Genomic DNA, 21,119 nt, shown 5'->3' with positions numbered 1-21,119 from the left:
ATCATAATATTTAAAACAATACAGCTACTCCCCTCAGACAAAAAATGAAACAAATAAACAGCGTGAGTACACTTGGGAGAGTGTTTGGAACAATTCTATAAAAAAAAAAATTCGTAAAAATATCAATAGATAGTGTCCTTATAAACTTGGTATCTATATAAAAAAGGCCTATATCTACACTTATTTATTTATATATCTAGATATTTAAAAAATTTTTTGTTAGATATTTCATGTTTTTGTAATACATATTTTAGCAAAAATAAGAACATAAATATTTACATATTTTGACTTTCTTATTATAAAAAAATCCGTGCCCTAATTATTAATATTATTTGTATGTTTTTATGTTTGTGATTTGTAAATAAAAAATAACTTAGATTATGCCGTACCCGTACGTGACTAACGCGGGTAAGTAACAACTAACTGCAACCTTGACGTAAAAACAACTAACAAGTATAAAATAAAAAAATAGTTATGAATTATGACTTATGTCTTATGAGTTATGACGTTATATCACCATAACTTCAAAACTAAATTTGACTGACAAATTCTGATTGCACTATTGTTCTTAGGTAACTCATTAGGTAATATAATTAAGTTTCAAGAGAAAAAATCGTGAAAGGCTTAGTAAACTAGAGCGTTGTGTGGTATATGTAAAAACTTCATAACGGTATAATTTTAAAACTAAGTCCAGCCGACAAATTTTGATTGCACCATTGTTCATAAATAGTTAATATACGTAAAATCCAAATAAATAAATTAAATCTACATGGTGTTAAAGTGCATTTTAGCTAATTTTTTTTTTTTACTAAAAATTGAAAATTAATTGAGCATAAATTACTTAAATTTTGTATGAATGATGAAATTTCAAACTTTCAAAAAAAAAAAAGAACAATTTATCCTTAAACAATATTTTTATTTTAATAGCATTCAAAAACTTTAAATAATTTTTTATCGAGGCTTAAAACATTCCAATAATAATTAAATCATAATTTTCGATATACATAGTCATTTTCAGAATATTTAGATTAATTTTAAAGTTTAAACTAATAATAGACAACCATAATTATACTGTTTTTGGTATGTCTGTATTTATTTATACATTAATAACAGCTAGTAAAATTGTATGAAATAATATTATAACACGCGTAATTTTTTATTGAAAAAATATTTCACTTTTTCAGTTATATGAAAAAAAATTCAATAGCAATTAACATAAATATATATGATAAAATAACCTCACAATTCACAACATAAGTCATTGAATTAAAATTTAACACACTCAATAGATGAGGCAAACTTGACATAATTTATACAATAGAGAGTTTCTATAGCTTTTGTGTTTGTTTAAAAAAATATTTTATAGCTATACTTGTAATTAAATATGATTAGTATTTTATTTATACTTTATAAAACGTTTTAAAAATAATTTTTACTCACTTTTAATTGAAAAAATTTTTTTCTTGGATAATATTTTATAGTAGGTTTTTTTCTAGTGTTAAAGATTTTTTTCTTGAAATTTTATCCTGCTAAATGTATAGACATTTACTAGAATAGTGGTAATAATAGTCCCATTACACTACGATCTCTGATTCGGTATTTTAAAAAGAGTCCTGACCCGTAGCCGTAGGTCAGAAATTTCTCTTGAAAAAATAAAAATAGTCTTTATATTATATATATTTATATCAAATGTTTAATCACTGAAAAGAATAATAAATAATTTAATATACTTATCTTAGTTCGTGGCCTATACATAATTTTATATTTATAGGTATAATAGGTAAACTATTATATCTATATACAGGTTAACAATGTATATCTCACAACAAAACGGTATACCTCAAGGATCCTCATTGGCAGTAACTATCTTTCTATTAGCAATAAATGACATCGTTGAAACAATAAGGACACCTGTAACTGCCAATCTATTCGCAGATGATTTCAACATCTTAATTAGAAGCCAAAACACAAAGACGGTACAATATTACCTACAAAAAACCATTGAAAGTCTTACAAAGTGGTCTTATAACACTGGCTTCAATTTTTCCAGTGAGAAATCCCAATATATTTTATTTTCAAAAAAAAGAAACCAAGAAATACCACAATTAAAAATAAACAACAGAATTATTCCAACTAAAAATCAAATCAAAATCCTCGGCATAATATTCGACTCAAAACTCAGTTGGTTACCCCATTTAAAAATCACAAAAACGTCTCTAATACAAAAACTCAATATAATAAAAATCATTTCACACACATCCTGGGGAGGCGACACCTCCTCACTATTAAAGATTTACAGAGCATTAATTAGATCTAAAGCTGAATATGGTTCAACCATATTTGGTACGGCCAACAAAAAATACTTGAAAATGCTTGATACACCTCTAAATACGGGATTACGTTACGCACTAGGTGCCTTCAAATCCAGTCCCATTGAAAGCTTGAGAAACTTAGCTAACGAGTTATCACCCGATTTAAGAAGAACATACAACACTCTTCTATATACAGCCAGATCACTCATAAATATCGAAAACCCTTCAAATAAATATCTAGCCAAAAACATAATAAAAGCTGAAGAATATCACATAGACTTAAAACATCTAGCAAGAACAAAACCCCCGTGTTTCCCCCCGTGGAAAACGTATTTTGACATAAACCTAGAAATTTCCGAATTCAAAAAAGAAAACACCAGTCCTATTATGTACAGAAACGTCTTTCAAAACACATTACAAAAATACCCCAACTACAAACATATCTACACCGATGCATCAAAAACAGACCAAAACGTTGGAATATCTATAATAACGGAAAACTCCTCCTCCTCCTACAAACTTCCCACTGTATGTTCTATTTACACAGCCGAAGCATTATCCATATATAAAGCATTACAAAATATAATCATAAATAAAGAAACGTCACACAATAAATATTTAATTCTTAGTGACTCGCTTAGCAGCTTAACTGGCATTAATAACTTTACAAATCCATCAGATATATCTAAACTTATCCAAGAAAAAACCTATGAAGTAAGTCAAAAAGGAATAGAAATAGCCTTCTTATGGATACCTGGACACTGTGGAATTGATGGAAATGAATTGGCAGATCAAGAAGCATCTAAAGCAGCCTCATCTACTGACACTCATATGCTAAATTTTAGTACTTATAAAGATTCTAAAAAACTTATACAGATGACCCTATTTCATAAATGGCAAAATCACTGGTCAAAACAAAACACCAAATTAAACACAATAAAAAATAATATCCAAGTATGGAGAAACCCCGGTTTAAAGAGGAAAGACGAAACTATTATAAATCGTCTCCGTATTGGGCATACCTTCGCAACACACAACCACCTCATGGCTAGAAAAGACCCTCCCATATGCGAAACATGCGGAGTGGTGGTCACTGTCAAACATATAATCATTGATTGTTCCATGTACGTAGACTCAAGATCCAAACACTCCATTCCACATCAACTTAGTGAAGCCTTACAGCCAGACCTTCAATCAAATATCAACATAATCAACTTCTTAAAGGAAATCAAACTGTACAACCTAATTTAAGAATTTTTATATCAATTGTAAAACCTTAAAAATAAAAAAAAAAAAAAAAAAAAATAATGTATTACTATAACTAATGGCCACGTAGCCGATGTTTCTTTTTGTTCAATAAAAAAAAAAAAAAAATGTATAAAACATTGCAGATTTTTCCTTTTAAGTTCTAAATTGTGATTTTTTTACATAATTTGAACCAAAATGACATAATATGTATAGTTATAAAAGTTAAATCCAGATAATTTTTCTGGGAGGACTTAATTTTTTTTCATTGGTGAATAGTAATACATTTTAGTATTATGAATTATATATATATATATATACCTATTATTAGTTATTACAATTTATAATTTAGACATTTTGGGAAAGTCAATAGATAGTACCTATACTGACAATACGGTATAAAAACATTGGGTACAAATAAATTATACTTTATTGAACATCATTACGCCCAGTAATCGTAACAAGTATTGTGCATTTGTGCATTTAATAAATAGGTACATTATAGTGAAAGTTGTATTTGTCTGGTATGCAAAAAAGTTTTTTAGTTTTTAATTTTTTTTTTTAAGTCAACGCTATTTTTTAAAATTCAACACAATTTTTTTATTTTAAACGCCTACAACATTTTTAACCATGCTTACAAAGATTTCCTCTCACTGTAGCTAGTCCTCAGACTCTAAATGGGAAGGAAAATGTTGTTAATTAGGAGCCGATACATCCATATCTCTGGCATCGGACTAAAGCCGATACAGCCACCTTCAAGTGAACGGAGGAAGCTGAAGCGGACAAATGAGAACGATGCAGATAACCAATAGGTATATATCTACTTCCAAAATACTTCATCACTTTGATAAAGCTAATCGTATCAAAATGTGTCTATAGTTCACGGATAATAATTAATATTATTCGTGTTTATAGTTTATACGAAATATCATCATTCATCTCAGAATAAATGACATTTAATTTAAAATTTATAATTTCAATTAGATTGTTGTTTAATAATATCACATAGATAGTTAGTGCTATCACGAATATTGTTCTATGGGTGGTGCTATATAGACAAATAGTAGGTATATGATGTGAAATATGAATGAGTCACATTATCTGTATTTATTACTTTATTAGTTTTAGTGATTAGTGATAACAACAATTCTTTTAGTAGTTCCATACCGATCATACCTATTACCTACTATTTAGGTACTAGACATTAGTTACTATCTACTTAGTACATAAATAAATACCTGCTGGCTGCCATAAAAGCTGGTGACATGTCTAACTATAGTAATTAATAACTAATATAAGTTATAATTAATTTTATTCTATTGTTTTATAGAATAAATAAAATGGTCGATGTCTATAGCTTGATAGTTGATGATGTTATTATTTTAATTGCCTAGAAGCATTGTTAGATAGTTTATACTTTATATTTCCTTCATAATGATGGAGCTAAGCCATAGTTTGCTGCTGAACGAAGAAGCATTAAAACAATTACCAGAAACTAAACGTCCAGTTTTCATCTTTGAATGGCTACGATATTTGGATAAAGTATTACTGACTTCTAAAAAAGTAAGTTCTCATCCTATTTTATTAAATACAAAATTTTTTGATTCTTAATAGTTATTAAAAACGCTGTGTGTCAACCTTTTGAAGTACATATATCTGATGTAAATTGTGTCATTTGGTCAATTACTATAATTTTATTATTAATAGAAAAATAAGGGTATTTACCTCGCGGTAAAAGGATATTTTAAATTTGAAATACTACTTTTTAAACTAAAAAAAAATGATTTTTATGCAAAAGTACTTAACACTGATCAATCTTGTTAGACAATAAGGATTTTGAAAACAAGTTTGTTTTTCTAATTGTCTCATTTGAATAGTATTAACTACTTTTAAAATAACTAGGAAATTCATTATCAAAATTTGACATGGAAAATTTCTAAATATTCTAAACATTTTTGTTTATTTAATCACAAATTATTATTTTTTTAAATAAATAAATGAAAAAAGTTGTTTGTATCATTTATGATAAACATATTAAGACATTCAAATCTGATATCAAACTATAAAATGTTTGATTTTAATACCCAAGTCTTGAAAATGAATTCAAGTTGTTTTTATTGAATTTTAAAAGTTCAACGTATTAATGTAAAGTCACTTGCTCATTATTATTTGTCAGTGTTTAATGCATTGATCTAGAATTTATTTTAAAAGAATTATTACTTATTAATTCAATTTAATTACTTTTATTATAAATATACTAATTATAATGGATTTTAATTATTATATTTTAGGTTGATATCAAAGAATGCCAAAAAAAAATAGTTGATCAGTTAACTAACTTAATTCAAGAAAACCCAGGTCCGCCAACTAGAATGTTAATTGCAAAATGCTTGTCTACTTTATTCAACGTCGGCGATACATTTCTTCTTTTTGATACAGTTAACAAATGTAATGATATGTTACGTGTCAAAGATGATTCATTGGCATACCTTTCTACAAAATTGTACGTATCAATAAATATTAGTTTTATAATTTAAGTTAGTAAAAACATCAAGTAAATTTTTGGTAATCTGGTATACTCAATATACCTACTGTATATTCAATATTAATTTAATGAAACAACAATATATAATTTTTTTTGAATTTTTTGAGATTTATCCACATAATTGTAAATAGATTTATCTCTAACTGTAAGACTCCCACATCAAACATTTTTGTATTTAATATAAATGTTTCTTTTTCTATTTTATTTATCGTTGTTGTATGCACATGTTTTAAATTACACTGATTAAGTAACACTTTTTATAAAAAAATTGCTTATTAATTAAAGGTCATATATTTTTATTATATTCTATTAATTGAAGTAAATAATTATTTTTAATTTGAAAATAAATCCCGCTTTAAGGTACTATTATTCATTGTCAGATATTTTATAAAATAGAATTATTACTAAAAGGGCACTATTACTCATTTATAGTCTTTTACAAATATCTAAGATTTAACATACTTATCGTGTTTAAATATATTTTATGGATAGAGTTAAAATATTTTTGCTCTTAAAAATTCTTAAAATTGCGGTAAGTATACCCAAAAAATATCAATCATAACATTGAAAAACAAGTTAAAAAATTGTATTATTTATTTTATTCATTCAAAATATATATTTCAATACATTTTTAATAATATAAAATACTTTTTCCTAAAATTTAAAAATGTTTTTTGAAATATAAATTTAAGAAAAATGATGTCAAGTATCCAAAACTTCACTGTATTGATTTGATTACTTGAAATATTTTTTTAGAGCTGCAATCACTTGTATGGGATTTATGTATAAAAATTTGGGACGAATGATGGGGCGTTCATATGAAGAAACTGTATATATTTTAATAAAATGTTTGAAAAATGCAGAATCTCAAATGAGAGTGGAGATAATTATAACATTAGAAAAGGTAATTGCTTTTACTAATTTATTTAAATTAATTACACTTATTCATGTTTTTATATTTTTAAATAGATTTGCTGTGGAATGGGAAATGTTATGGGTCATGTTCATAAAGATATTTATAAGGCTATTAAACATTCTCTGACTGATCGAGTAATGGCCGTTCGAACTGCTACTGCCAAAGTAACACAAATTTTTATTTTATTTTTGTAATAAATTATCATTATTTTTTTCTGTTTAGTGTTTATTTGAAATGATAAAACATTCCAGTTTTTTATATACATCAGAGTTAGAAAATGTAGCTACATTATGTTTCCGTGCATTTGAGAATGCAAATTATGAAGTAAGATGTTCCGTAGCAAAATTTTTAGGCTTTTTAATTGCTTCTACACAAATTCAAAACAAAGATCATCATTTAGGTATAAAACTGTAAATATACATTTTTATCTCAAAATTTAAATAAAATATTTATTCTTAGTTCAAACGTCAAAGTCAACAAAATGTGTCACATTAGAAGATTCATTAACCATATTAATGAATGGATTTTTAAGAGGTGGCACCGGGTTTCTTAAAGGAACAGGAGAAATTATTAAAGGAACTACTGGTAGTCACAGAGAAGTTAGAGTTGGTGTTACTTATGTAAGTTTAATACAAATAAATTTAAATAAATCATTAGTATTTTACTTTTTTTTTGTATTTAGACTTATGTGGAATTTGTTCATTCATTGGATATTACTTGGCTGGAAAAAAATTTAAATACTTTCATGCGACATGTTTTAGATTTAGTTGCTAATCCAAAATCAGCATCTTCTCATGTTGATGCAGTTTATTCTAGAAAGTGTATTAGTTTTATATTACGTAATGTTCTTGGACAAATGTTAAGTGAAAAAGCACAATCCTCTGCGTGTAAAGAATTAGCTCTAATTGTTAAGAAACAAATGAGTTCAATTGGTAAAATAATTGTTATAACTAAAATTAGCTACATTTATGAGATTTTATGCTATTTTAGATTTCAGTCCAGAAAACGCTAAAGATTTTAACCAAGAGACCATATTTGGTCAACACTTTTTAGTTTGTGCATTGCAAGAAATGGGCTGTTTATTGCTTAACATGGGCACAATGGCTAACAATCTTATATCAGATAATACCTGCAGTAAATTTTATTTATATATTGTTGGTTTATACATTTTTTCATTCATTATTTTTTCTTTAGATGTTATTGAGACAGCTTTATCTGTTATGGTACATCCAAGTCAAGCTGCTCGATTATCAGCAGCATGGTGTATACGGTGTGTATGTATTGCCTTACCAAGCCAATGCACTCCTTTAATTGATCGGTATATTTTACATTTATCATTATTTTTAATAAAAATAAATGAATTATGTATAATTATTGTTTATTAGATGTATTGAGAACATTGAGAGTACAAGAGCTACACCAGAAATAATATTTGGTTATAGTGCTGTACTTATTGGTATACTTGGAAGTGTTAATGTTTCACCTTTGGGTATCCCTCATATGCGAGGAAAAGTTAGTTTTTATATTATTTTATTTTATATCTTACAATAAAAATATAATTTATAATTTATAGATAATCTTTAATACTGCTGAAGATTTACTAAGAAGTGCTAGTCAAAATAGTCGACTATCACTAAGTAGAACTCAAGCTGGATGGTTGTTAATTGGTGGTGTAATGACATTAGGTAACATATTTAAATATTTCTTTTAATTTTTTTAAAAATTAATTAGAGGACACTTCACCCATTGTGTTATCTCTGTCATACTAATGTATAACACAGCAAGTTTGCATTCAACAGAGTTAATTTTATATTGTTTGCTTTAATATTAGAATCAATTTATTTATTAAAAAACTTCTAGGTAATAAAAGATTATCTTGAGAATTTCAAAAGATTTTATTAACCCTTCATTAGTTGCGTGGTTATTTATAACGTCATTGGTCGCGTTGGTTACTATTGTATCCCATACATAGAAAATTATTGTTTAATTAATACTATTTTTTAAATATTTTATTGTATTATAGAGAACTTTCAGAATGTGTTTATATAGATTTTAGACCAAAATTACCATACTATTGTTCATAGTAAATATAATATTATGTAATGCATATTAAATAAATATCCAATTTTAATAATACTTTAATTTTAATCTTACTTGGACAAAATCATAATTACTATAAATCATTCTTTTTCAACATTTTCCTCAACATAATCATCTTCTTCATCGTCACTCATACCGTCTACTTCATCATTATCTGACGATGAATCATTTACAGCATCTAGTTAGATCAAAATACAGTTTTATTCACGTTCATTCCTGGTAAAAATTAAAAAAAGAAAACCTTATCACAAAAATAATTACAGCAATAGTCACACAGGATACATGTGTTACACAGACGAGTTTAACCCTATACAACTTCGTCCAATAGATATTTAAATCGTAAATAACGATGATCAATGTAAGTAGCAAGTATTATCAAAAGGTACCTAAAATTAGACTTATCAAAAAACTAATTGCAATAAAGACATGACATGAATAATAACAGTAGGATGCGATAGTAACCTGCGCGACTATCGAATCAATATTATAATTTTAAAGCAAGTTATTAACATTTTAAAGTTATAATATTTTGCATATCTCTAAATCACTTTAAAATTTAAATACCAATAAACTATGCCCTAAATATGTTCTTACCTTTAAGTTTGATAATTGCTCTAATATTAAAACTAATAACATTAAATGGATTTTTCTGAATGCGTTTATACTATGTATATTAATAAGATACATAGATGATGGTTTTCTTAGAAAATAATAATAACTTATTTATAAATATAGGAGTTAGTGTTGTTCGAGGACTATTACCACGTATGCTTCTTTTATGGAGAAATTCTTTTCCACGATCATCCAAAGAACTTGAATCTGAAAAGGCAAGAGGAGATGCATTTACTTGGCAAGTAAGGATCACTAAAAATAATATTTGTATAACTGAAGATGTAATTCTTGAAATGTTAACTTTATTTTAAATATTATAGTTGATTTTGGAAGGTCGAGCAGGAGCTCTTGCATCTATTTACAGTTTCTTATTCAACTGTAATGAACTAGTCACAGAAGATATAATTAGAAGATTATTAATTCCAATCGAATCTGCTCTTGCAATGCTAATTAAGTATATATTTATATTATTTTGTATTTATTTTAAGTATATTTTGATATAAAAGTGATATGTTAAAGTTAACTTAAACCAAACTTGTAAAGGTAATAAATATATTGATTAAATAAATTTTTAATATATTTTTAGTATGAATTCAGTTGTTAAAAGCTGTGGTCAACACTTAAAAGCTCCAATAGCACTAGTCAGATTGAGATTATATGAAACACTATCTCTGATTCCTGCTCAAGATTTTGAAGGTAGCTTAATTCTGATAATATCATTTTAAACTATATTTCTTAGAGGTGGTTTAGTATGTTTCTAAAGTTTCTTAATTAAATATTATTTATCTCTACAAAATTATATAATTACAGCTTCATTTACACATGTTTTAAGACTGTTGGTCTCAGAATTTACGTTGGCAGAAAATCCTGCTAATACTGTTACATCCAAATTAAGATATGTTTGTAAAAATGAAGAAGGAATATTGTTGGGAATATGTCCGGTTCAACATTCACATCATCAAACAATTGAAGATCAGGTAATGGATTCTTTATTGTTTTATTGTACTTAGTAAATAATATGCATTTGGCTTATTATACATTTTATTTGACAAAATAATTATCGTTACATTAGTTATCCTTGGTTTAAATTAACTAATTTTTTGGTTTTTAAATTGCTGCTTATAATTAAGGTGGATTGTTCAAGAAAAGTTGAATATGATTATGTAAGTCGTCATGAACAAATATGTATGTAATATTCACTTTTTTTATTCTGCAACTTAAATAAAGTAATTATTAAAGTTAGTATCGTCCATTGAGGGAAATCAACTTGAAAAATCTTTGCTATTGTAAAATTAAAATACTCTAAAACATTGTATTTCTTAACACACATAATTTGGTATTTGCATTAATGCTTCTTTTAATTTTATTTCTATGAATATTTTATCTGAGAAAAACATATTTTGTATTTTAGTTTTTGTGTTTATAAGCTACAAAAACATAGATTATTATCTTTTGAAGTAAAATTAACTATTATTTTATGTTTTTTATACAAATTGGTTAGGTTACTGCTTTTATGTTTCATACTCCCTGACTTCGACCAAGATATTTAAAAAAAATAGTATTTTTATTAGACAGTTGGTGCTATTTCTGAATTCCTATTTTTGTATTTATCTACCTTAATAGCAACATGTATAAAAATAAAAATGTATACTATTCTTTTCAATGATACATTTCCAATGATATTATATCTATTTTTCTTCTATTATACTTACAAAGTTATTTATAAAATAAATAAATAAATAAATAAAAGTGTATCAATAAATAGATTTTAGAATAAAAATTAAACATACTACTAATTTTTTAACAATTTAAAAATCTTAATTGCTTCTAGGAGAAATGTACAATCTATGTGTTAACCTACATCCTTTAAAATATTTTTATCCTGAAATACTATTTTTATTCAACACATTGATAGTAGATAAATTCATAAAAAAGTTCAGCTTGGATAGTAATCTATTATTATTAATTTTAAAGTAATAATAAATAATTTCAGTATAAAAATAGGTAATAACTATTCTTAGCAATGCTTTGTTAAAACAAGAATATTTGATAAAGTTACAACTTACAAATAAATTGTAATTAATTGGTAAGTCGGATGACTTGTAAGTTTGAAATGAGTTGTTTTCTTACTTTACTTTCATAGTTGATAATATGATTAATAATTCTTTTTTAAAAGGTGGGAAATAGGTATTGCTCGACTAAAGGTGTTGAGTGGGTTACTGTGATAGGTATGTTAAATAAGAATTCAATGATGTATCATTTTTATAAAAAAAAAACAATTCTGAAGCGTATATCACTAAGTATATTTTATGAAACAATTTTTATATAGCTATTTAAGTCATTTATTTTACTTTAAGTATTATGGTAGGTCGATAATTTTTAATTAGATATACAAAATTTTAGGAACCTTATATTAAATTTTCAAGCATTTATGCCTAATCATTTTTTTATTGACATTTATTTAAAAAAAAAAAACAAAACTATAAAAATCAAAAATTTAAATTACCTAAAAACAGTCAAAATAATTTGTGTTATTGTATCATGTATAAAAATATAATATAAACATTTAGTTAAAAATGCATGTATATGGATATACCTATATTTTTAAATAACAACTAAATTTCAAAAAATCATTTGAGGAAAAATAATTATCTTACAATCTTATGTACATACCTTGTGTACATGAAATGTCGTAAAAATTTGAATTAAGTCTTTGATGTATTCACTTTTATTAAATGTTTTATTAAACATTTAATACTTCATAGTTATTATTTGATTATTTTTTTATTCACATCATTACAATTTCAAACAATTATAAGTTTATTTTTCTTCTTCAATTGAAAATTAGAAAAAAAATCTTGATTATTTTATTGAATAAGAAATATAATTTTATCAATTTATAACATAAAGCGTATAATATTTTTTTTCAGCTGATACAAAATAATGCCATAGGATCAGGTGCCTTAGAACATGATCCTAGATATCTTTATCTCTCAGTTTCTAAAGTAAGTATTAAATGAATTAATAATAATAACTAATTAGGTTTGTTTTTATTTGATAATGTGTTACCTTGCTTGAATTTTACAAAAGATTTGGCTAATAATAATAATTTATATTGGTTCTTAGTTTAAAAATTATTTTGTTTTAATTCAAATAACTATCATGTTCCACATATTAAAAATAAGGAGATATTTTAAACGAGTTAAAAACATTTTGTTTTCAAACACAATTTGTATTTCACTTTATATATTATTTTTATATTTAAAAAAAAATTTTGGATGCTTCAATTTTTAACAAAAAAAAAAAAAAAGAAGAAGAATTATTTATGCGATAGCACAACGATTATCTGAATGTATTTATTGATTTATTTTATATTTTATATTTTCATTTCGGGGTACTGAGTTATTTTAAAATTATATATTTATCTACTTTATTTTTGACTAACTTTGTATTTTAGTTTATAAATAATTTTAAAGTTAGTAAAAAACAATTATTTACCTTAATAAATTATTCATTGTATTATGCTTAATTAAATTAAAATATTTTCTAGGATGATAACATACCAAGTCCCTTGCCACTTGGTGTTTCTGTAATTGACGCATCTGTTACTCTTTTTGGTTTAATATTTCCACGTGTGGCCAATAAGCACAGAATTCAAATGATAGACCATTTTACTGATCAAATAAAATACTCAAAGTCATGCCGGTGTGATGCTATTTCAACCAACATTTTTGCTTCATTATTAGCTGGTCTTAAAGCACTTTCAGATACCAAATCAACAATTGGTCACGAAGAAATTAAAACAACTACTGCTACTCTAATTACAGTAATATATTTTATTTTTTTATTATTTTAAGAATTGTATATATTCAGTTTTGTTTCTTTATTATGGTTGTTAAATTTAATTAAATTTTAGAATGCATTAACTAATGGTAATACAATTCTGCGAGTGGCTGCTGCTGAGAGTGTTGGTCGTATGGCTCAAGCAGTTTCAGATTCAAGATTTACTGCTATGCTTGCTCAAACTAGTTTTGATCGTCTTCGTTGTGCTAGAGATGTCCCTAGTCGAACTGGACATTCATTAGCTCTTGGATATTTACACAGACATGTTGGTGGTATGGGATCATCACACCATTTGAATACTAGTGTTAGCATTTTACTTGCGTTAGCTCAAGATACCACATCTCCAATTGTTCAAGTATTTAAAATAATTAAATAATTAAAAATGTTTATGTTTAATTGATTTGTTAAATTTGTATTAGGTTTGGTCTCTTCATGCACTATCTCTTATTGCAAATTCAGGGGGACCAATGTTTAGAGGTTATATAGAACCTTCACTATCGTTGGCCTTAAAACTTCTGCTGATAGTTCCTCATTATCATGCTGATGTTCATCAATGCATTGGTAAATTGATTTCATCTCTAATTACTACAATTGGACCAGAATTACAAGGTATGTATGTCTAAATTATATAATGAAGTAATTTACAATATATTTTTTGTCACAATAATGGTTATATATTAATCAAATATTGATGTATAATAGTATAAATAAATAAATACTATTTCTAAAAAGATAAAACTTTTTTAATACTTAAATTAAAATTTATTTATATTTGTTACCTTCTTATTCTTTTAAATGTGAAACTTAACAAAAAATAGACTTTTACAGAGTATTTAATGTATCACACAATATTAATAAGTTTTATACATATATTATTTATTTTTGATAGTTTTAATATTTTATATTAAAACAAGTTATTCTTATATTTATCTAAAAAGATAATGTTTTCAAAACTATTTTCAATAAAATCAATTAATTTAAATATTAAATTGTGAAAGGTTTAATCTTCTGTTTTAAGAACAATTATATATTTTTCATTATATTTATATTTGACTCATATGACAAGCATCCTTCTATACATTTGACCTTTAATCAAGCTTAAAACTAATTTGACTTTTTAAGGCTTAATGTTTTAATATTAAATTTGCTTAATAATTTATTCGATAAGATATTTTTATGTATTGCAAATATTTTAAACAATGATAACTTATTCTATTTTATATATTTATCACTAAATATCATTGATTTATTAATAAAAATTATTTTCAGGTAATTCAGCATCAATTACTACTGCACGGTCATCTTTTTTGTGCGCATGTGCTATTATGCAAGATCATGAAGATCCATTAGTTCAAGCAGAATCTACAGTATGTCTACAAGAATTGCATATGTTTACACCACGACATGTCAATTTGACAGCTTTGGTTTGGACTTTGTGTGTAAGTAATACAAATTGTATTATTTTAACACTATATTAATTTATAATAAAGTTTTGAGAGTTTTAACTAACAATATAGTTCACATTTGTATATTATATTTCATGTATCAACTACTGAGAGGCTAGATGCACATTATTCAACTAATCACCACCACACAGTATGGTGTTAGATTTTTCTCTCCCACTTGTGGGAGTACAAATAATGTTTAATAATTGGGATCTCTTCTTTTAATTTAAACTTTTAAGCACATTTACTGTATTAGTAATTATTTAATGGTCTTTAGTCTATTTCAATATTAAAATTATAAGATTTTGTTACCAGTATTATGCATTATTTGTGTTATAGTATAAACTATTATTTTAGTTAATAAGTTTTTTTATAAACTATATTTATAAATTAGATGTATACATTAAATAAATCAACAGTTCTCAACTTCTTTATATTCTAGTACTACTTACAATTTCTGGAAATGTCCAATGTTTATGTTTTACTTGTATGTAAAATATTATGTTTAATATTAATAATTTTAATTGTTTTATTCAAAGTCACATTCCTCCCACAAGCTTTTTGCATATCTTGAGAAATGGTAAAATAGGATGTGAATTTATTTTCATTTACAACAATTACATTAGATATAGTAACTTCAAACTTCAACAATTAAACATAAATACCTGTTATGACTAAAATGCTTTAAATTATATTTTATAATAAAATAATTATTTATCTAAAAAATTACAGCAAAATTTATCAAACAGCCATTTACTCCTAAGAAAAGCAGCAGTTTCATGTTTGCGACAGTTATCACAGCGTGAAGCAAAAGAAGTTTGTGAAATTGCAGAGTCATTTGTTAAATCTCCTGAAAATATTAATAAAGATGGTAAGTAATATAGTAGTAAGTAATTTTTAGTAATTTTATATTTTATTCAAAGTGGGAAATCTATTATTTTTAAGATAATTTATATTTTATTTATTTGTTTACTTATAATTACATTTTTTTAAATAGAAGGATTTATTTTAAATTTTGATTAAATGTATTTTTATTATTTATAATATTATTAAATTTTTACTAATTAAAAAAATAAATTATAATTTACAAATAAAATATTTTTTCTGTTTTTTAACTTAAATTTTATTTAAAATTATAATGATTTAATATTTTTATTATTATTTTTAGGATTTTTATTGACTGAATCTGGATTACCAGGAGTATTATTTAATATGTTAGACACAGAAATGGATAAACAACTAATCAAAGATATTCATGATACCCTCATTAGTATGCTTCAAATGTTAGCTGTTGATAATCTTACAAAATGGATAAATTTATGTAAATCAGTTTTAACTGTTTCTTCAGGTATTATTAAAATTTTGATTTACAATTATTGTGTTAAAATATTTATAATAATATCCCATGCAATTTCTGTAGAATTAAATAATAAAGAAGTAGATAAAACTGATGGAGCTATAATGAATGATGAAGACGAAACAGGAGATGATCATGATGAATTTCAAAAAGATTCTAAAAATGAATTAGTAAAAAGAAAACGACAACCCAGATGGCCAACTAGAGTTTTTGCTGTTCAATGTATTTGTCGAATAATATCTACATGTCATAAAGAATGTGACTCTTCTCCACATTTTAATTTATCATTAGCAAAAGAATTATCATTTACTAATAATAAAGGTATGGGAAACAACTTGAATTACGTTTTTCTATATGCTTTATAGTGGTTGTTGTTATTATTTTTATTATTATGCAGGAGATTATTTGATTCTTCATTTGTCTGATTTAATAAGAATGGCATTTATGGCAGCAACTAGTGATAGTGATCAATTACGTTTAGAAGGATTTGAAACTCTTAATGAGATTATTGAAAAATTTGCTCAAGTACCTGAACCTGAATTTCCTGGTCATTTATTGTTGGAACAGTTTCAAGCTCAAGTACATTTTTATCTTAACCAAGTATACTATAATGTGTATATAATATATTAAATATAATTTAAAGGTGAGTGCTGCATTAAGACCAGCGTTTTCTGAAGACACTCCTAGTCATGTTACAGCTGCTGCATGTCGCGTATGTGGGACGTGGATAGGAAGTGGAGTCGCACGGGATTTGAATGATTTAAGACGAGTTTATCACTTATTAGTTACATCTCTTAAAAAACTCAAACCTGGTTTCAATATAAATTTTAATAGTTTATATAATGAAAGTGTTGCAACATTTGAATGTTTAGCTATACTTAAAGCTTGGGCCCAGGTTATTGATACTTTTACTTACAAACAATTTTTCATTTAAACGTAATTAATTTGACTAATAGCTAATTTATTTTAGATTTATATTATTGCTATGATAAATAATGGTATTGCTCCAGAAAATTTCAATAAAAACTCTCGTTCAAATGTTTGTGAAACTAATGACGATTTTGGAAATTATGAAGGACAAAATGATAGTCTATTGACTTTAATTCATCCAGAATTAGATATGTTATCTAAAAATTGGCAAGCTGCTCTTAAGGATCATGCTCTTCTATTACTACCATGTGGTACACACATTTTTGTTTTACGCCTATTTTTGGACAATTAACCATCCCAATTTATATTTTAAATTTATTTAAACAAAATTAAGCTTTATAAGAGATATATTATTATTTGTTTGTAATTGAATATTTAAAATTCTATGTAGAGTTTAACAGTCAACTTCCCCACGAGGGTGGCGCCTTTTATACATCAAATACTATTGATAATAGCAGAAGCCATTATAAGAATGCATGGCCTCCAATTTTGTATGCTTTATCATTATGGTTAAATGCCGAGGAATTTAAACATGAAAATACTAACATACCTAAAGAATTGCAAGATAAATTTTACTTAATATTTGGTAAATTTAATTTCTTTTATATTTTTACAATTTCATATTCTAAAATTATAATTATTTACTTATTACTTAATTAATTATATTATTTCTAGGAATTTGTACTGAAGCAATATGTAATCAACGGACTTTGGAAAATTTAGAAAATTTTATTACTTGTCTTAAATCATTATATACTATATTAGATTCTTCCTTAGCTAGACGAATGATGATGAAAAATTGTATTTTAGCAGTGGAAACACTAAATATTATGCACAAGTAATATTTATTTGTTTATTTTATTATTTTTGTATTAATCTAATTCAATTAAAATCTTATAATATTGATTATTTTAGATTACTTTTAACGAATGATAGTATAGAAGTACAGCAAACTATAATGAATATTGTGAAACAAATAGTAAAAGCTGCTCAAGAAGATTTAAAAATAAAAAATTCAACTACTTCTAATGGTATTAACAAATTACTAATTCTAAATATTTTCTTTTTAGCTTATTGTCTTATTAATAAATTTGTTTGGTCTATAGATAAAAGTATTGGATCCTCAACTGCTGCTGATGTAGCATGTTTAGGTGATGGTGGACAGGATGGAGTTTTAGAACATGATAAAAGTATTGTATTTGCCACATTAGAAGTTTGCATGTGTTTGATTGTTCGACAAATACCAGATATGAATCCAACACCTTTAGTGTCTTCAACTAGAAAATTACATTCAAATTGTTTAAACCATAATGTTATTGCTACAACATTAAATATTATGGCCCAGCTTCCAAATCTTTGTTCTCCGAGTGGTAAAGTGTTTACTATTTTTACATACTTAGTAATAAATAATAATAATATAAATTATGCATTATACACATTAAATCTTATTTGTAGGAGGTGTTCAAATACTTCCAACAATTGCATATTTAATAACCAATGTACTGAAAGAATTAGGAGAAACTAATGGTTCTAGTGAAACATCCAAAAATAAAGTTTCTATTTTAGCTGCACTGGATGCTTTTCATGTACTCTGTAAACATCCTTTTGGATATCACAAAGTATCTGAAAGCAAATGGAGGTCACTTCTACAGAGTACAGTTGCTAAATTGATTGATATATCTAAAACTGGTAATTATATCATTAAACTATTTTTATCGATAAATTAGATAAGTAAAATAAACTTTTTTTTCATTAATTGTATACAGGAGATGAAGGAAAAAAATTAAATGAAATAACAATGCTATCTGTTATCACTGTATTTACATTGCATGCACCACCTGGTGTAATGTTTGTTCAAAATATTTTATATCCTTGCATTAATTACTGTACACAGTGTTTTGGAAGTGATAATATTCTTGTGAGTATAAATTAAATATTATGATTCTTATGTACATCATTAATATAAAAAAATTGTTTTTTATTGTACTATGAATTAAATAGTTTAAATTTTTTTGTATGATAAACAATTTGTTAATTACATAGGTAAAAACAAAATGCATTCAATTCCTTAAAGCTGTTTTTCAACTTGAAGATAAATATATTGCAACAGGTTACATTCAAGCACTAGCACCACGCCTCATGGAGTTATTATACGTGGAAATACCAAATGATTTATTGGAATCTAATTTGAAAATGCTATGTGAAGCGATTAGTGCAGTTGAATGCTTGGTTCAATTAGCACAACCCAAACACAGTAATTTTAAACAAATATTTTATTAAATTAAACAAGAATTGAAAAAAAAAATAGAATTAAAAGATCTTGGACATTTTTTAATTTAAAACATTGCTTATCCCTTATCTTATATGTATTGTATCAAATCATATTAAAATAGTGATTAATTAGTATAATATATAAAATGATTCATTACTTAGCATACTCTCCCCCTTTTTATCCTTTAATAATTAATTTATCCAAATTATGATTTTTTCTCTCTAAATATACTTAAAGACAATACTTTTAAGTTTTTCATACTTCTTTTACTACTTAAGGAGATACCTGTGGAAATAGAAACTTCTAATTTTCCCTGGCTGAAAACTAATATGTAAAAAAATATGTAAAAATATATGTAAATATATGTAAATATGTAAACTCCTACATCTTCTGCAATGTCTCTTATCGATAAAATTGACATTGGACAACATTGATTGATGCTGTCAATTTTTGTTCTCTCATGTGCAGGGGAAATGTTGTTTATTACACATAGAATATTTCTTCAAATTATGAATGTTGATAGTTTAGTATAAATTACTGAAGTTTTTAATCACCAAAGCTCCTTTATCTATTAAACCTATTGTAATTAACCAAGAATACTTATACAAAATTAAATAAATCAAAAAATACTAATTCAAATTTTGATTTTGATATGAAATATAAGACAAAATACCACTTTTTTTGTCACTTTGTATATCAATAAAAATCTAATTTATTATACTTAATTTTTATTTTCAGGAATTCAAATGTTATCATTGCTTGTACCATCTTTAATTAACTTTCTTATAGACACAGAATTGACAAAATATGACTCTACTATTTCTAAATCACGGTCTAAACTGCATGAGTTTAGTTTACAATGTTTATTGAAAATTGGGCCAATTTATCCACAGGTATATTAATTGCTATTTGGAATAAACATTTTCAAAAATGTATGTAGTATATATTTGTTATTATTTCAGGAATTCAAAGTTATCATGTCTCAAAATAATAAATTGAAAACAAAATTGGAACATACCATTAAAACTACTAAATCACAACAACAGTTTAACTCTGGTTCTCATGTACCACAAAATATAACAAAATCAATCCAGCCTTCTATCACATTGAAGACAGATTTCACTAACTTTAGTTAACATTAAGAATTATTTATATATTACATATTTACGTAACAGTTAAACAGTTTTAAATATTTTTACTAGAACTTTGATTTTTTTTATCACAGAATTATTAATAGAATACATGTATTAAGTTACCAATTCTATGATGGACTGAAATCATTGTTAATTAATTTTTTTATTTTTAAAGTATTTGTATATTATATAAAAATTATAGTTAAAAACATAATGAATTAATTATTTATGAATAAATTTATTGAAATATTTAAGCCAAGTAGATTTAAAGACTGATTTCCCAAAAATTGTTATCCAAATTGTCTAAAATTATTAAAGAAAAAAAAAATAGCAAATTTAAAATCTCTAAGAAAAATTAATTTGACTTACTAGAAAATAATTATTGACAAGTATGCACAGTTTTTATTTC

The 21,119-nt window shown here is 25.2% G+C and overlaps 1 protein-coding gene across 5 annotated transcripts; it reads left to right on the top strand.

Moving 5' to 3' along the window:
- Positions 1–4,525: 4,525 nt before the first annotated feature.
- Positions 4,526–20,847, top strand: LOC112603471 (HEAT repeat-containing protein 5B). Of its 5 annotated transcripts, none has more exons than XM_025352038.1 (36): positions 4,526–4,620; positions 4,888–5,120; positions 5,849–6,060; positions 6,859–7,006; positions 7,072–7,182; positions 7,241–7,418; positions 7,478–7,638; positions 7,701–7,950; positions 8,009–8,152; positions 8,213–8,336; positions 8,404–8,530; positions 8,592–8,703; positions 9,854–9,972; positions 10,051–10,184; positions 10,317–10,426; positions 10,541–10,707; positions 10,861–10,893; positions 12,661–12,735; positions 13,281–13,556; positions 13,647–13,928; positions 13,993–14,182; positions 14,843–15,012; positions 15,751–15,889; positions 16,187–16,696; positions 16,773–16,954; positions 17,019–17,270; positions 17,346–17,556; positions 17,697–17,891; positions 17,981–18,143; positions 18,221–18,336; positions 18,412–18,675; positions 18,761–18,994; positions 19,072–19,223; positions 19,349–19,559; positions 20,316–20,470; positions 20,540–20,847. In XM_025352038.1, the coding sequence occupies exons 2-36, from the start codon at positions 4,992–4,994 to the stop codon at positions 20,711–20,713; spliced, it is 6,210 nt and encodes a 2,069-aa protein (XP_025207823.1). In that variant the 5' UTR covers positions 4,526–4,620; positions 4,888–4,991; the 3' UTR covers positions 20,714–20,847. The 5 variants fall into 5 exon arrangements, with proteins under 5 accessions (XP_025207823.1, XP_025207821.1, XP_025207822.1 ...); XM_025352037.1 differs by lacking the exon at positions 4,526–4,620 and adding an exon at positions 4,717–4,817; XM_025352039.1 differs by lacking the exon at positions 4,526–4,620 and having other exon boundaries at positions 4,992–5,120; positions 16,187–16,366; positions 16,439–16,696; positions 20,540–20,713.
- The last annotated feature ends 272 nt before the right edge of the window (positions 20,848–21,119 follow it).

The sequence above is a fragment of the Melanaphis sacchari genome, unplaced genomic scaffold (genome assembly GCF_002803265.2).
Source record: "Melanaphis sacchari strain LSU unplaced genomic scaffold, SCAv2.0 Contig108_pilon_pilon, whole genome shotgun sequence".
NCBI classification, from domain to species: Eukaryota; Metazoa; Arthropoda; class Insecta; order Hemiptera; family Aphididae; genus Melanaphis; species Melanaphis sacchari.
The sequence above is the reverse complement of the archived record's forward strand: the minus strand, read 5'-3'. Positions and strand labels throughout refer to the sequence as shown.

Excerpts from the sequence above, each read along its gene's own strand:
- LOC112603471 (XM_025352038.1), top strand. The coding sequence starts at position 4,992 with ATGATGGAGCTAAGCCATAGTTTGCTGCTGAACGAAGAAGCATTAAAA. Across the intron at positions 7,183-7,240 it reads TTCGAACTGCTACTGCCAAA|TGTTTATTTGAAATGATAAA; the intron begins GTAACACAAATT and ends TTTTCTGTTTAG. Across the intron at positions 10,708-10,860 it reads ATCAAACAATTGAAGATCAG|GTGGATTGTTCAAGAAAAGT; the intron begins GTAATGGATTCT and ends CTTATAATTAAG.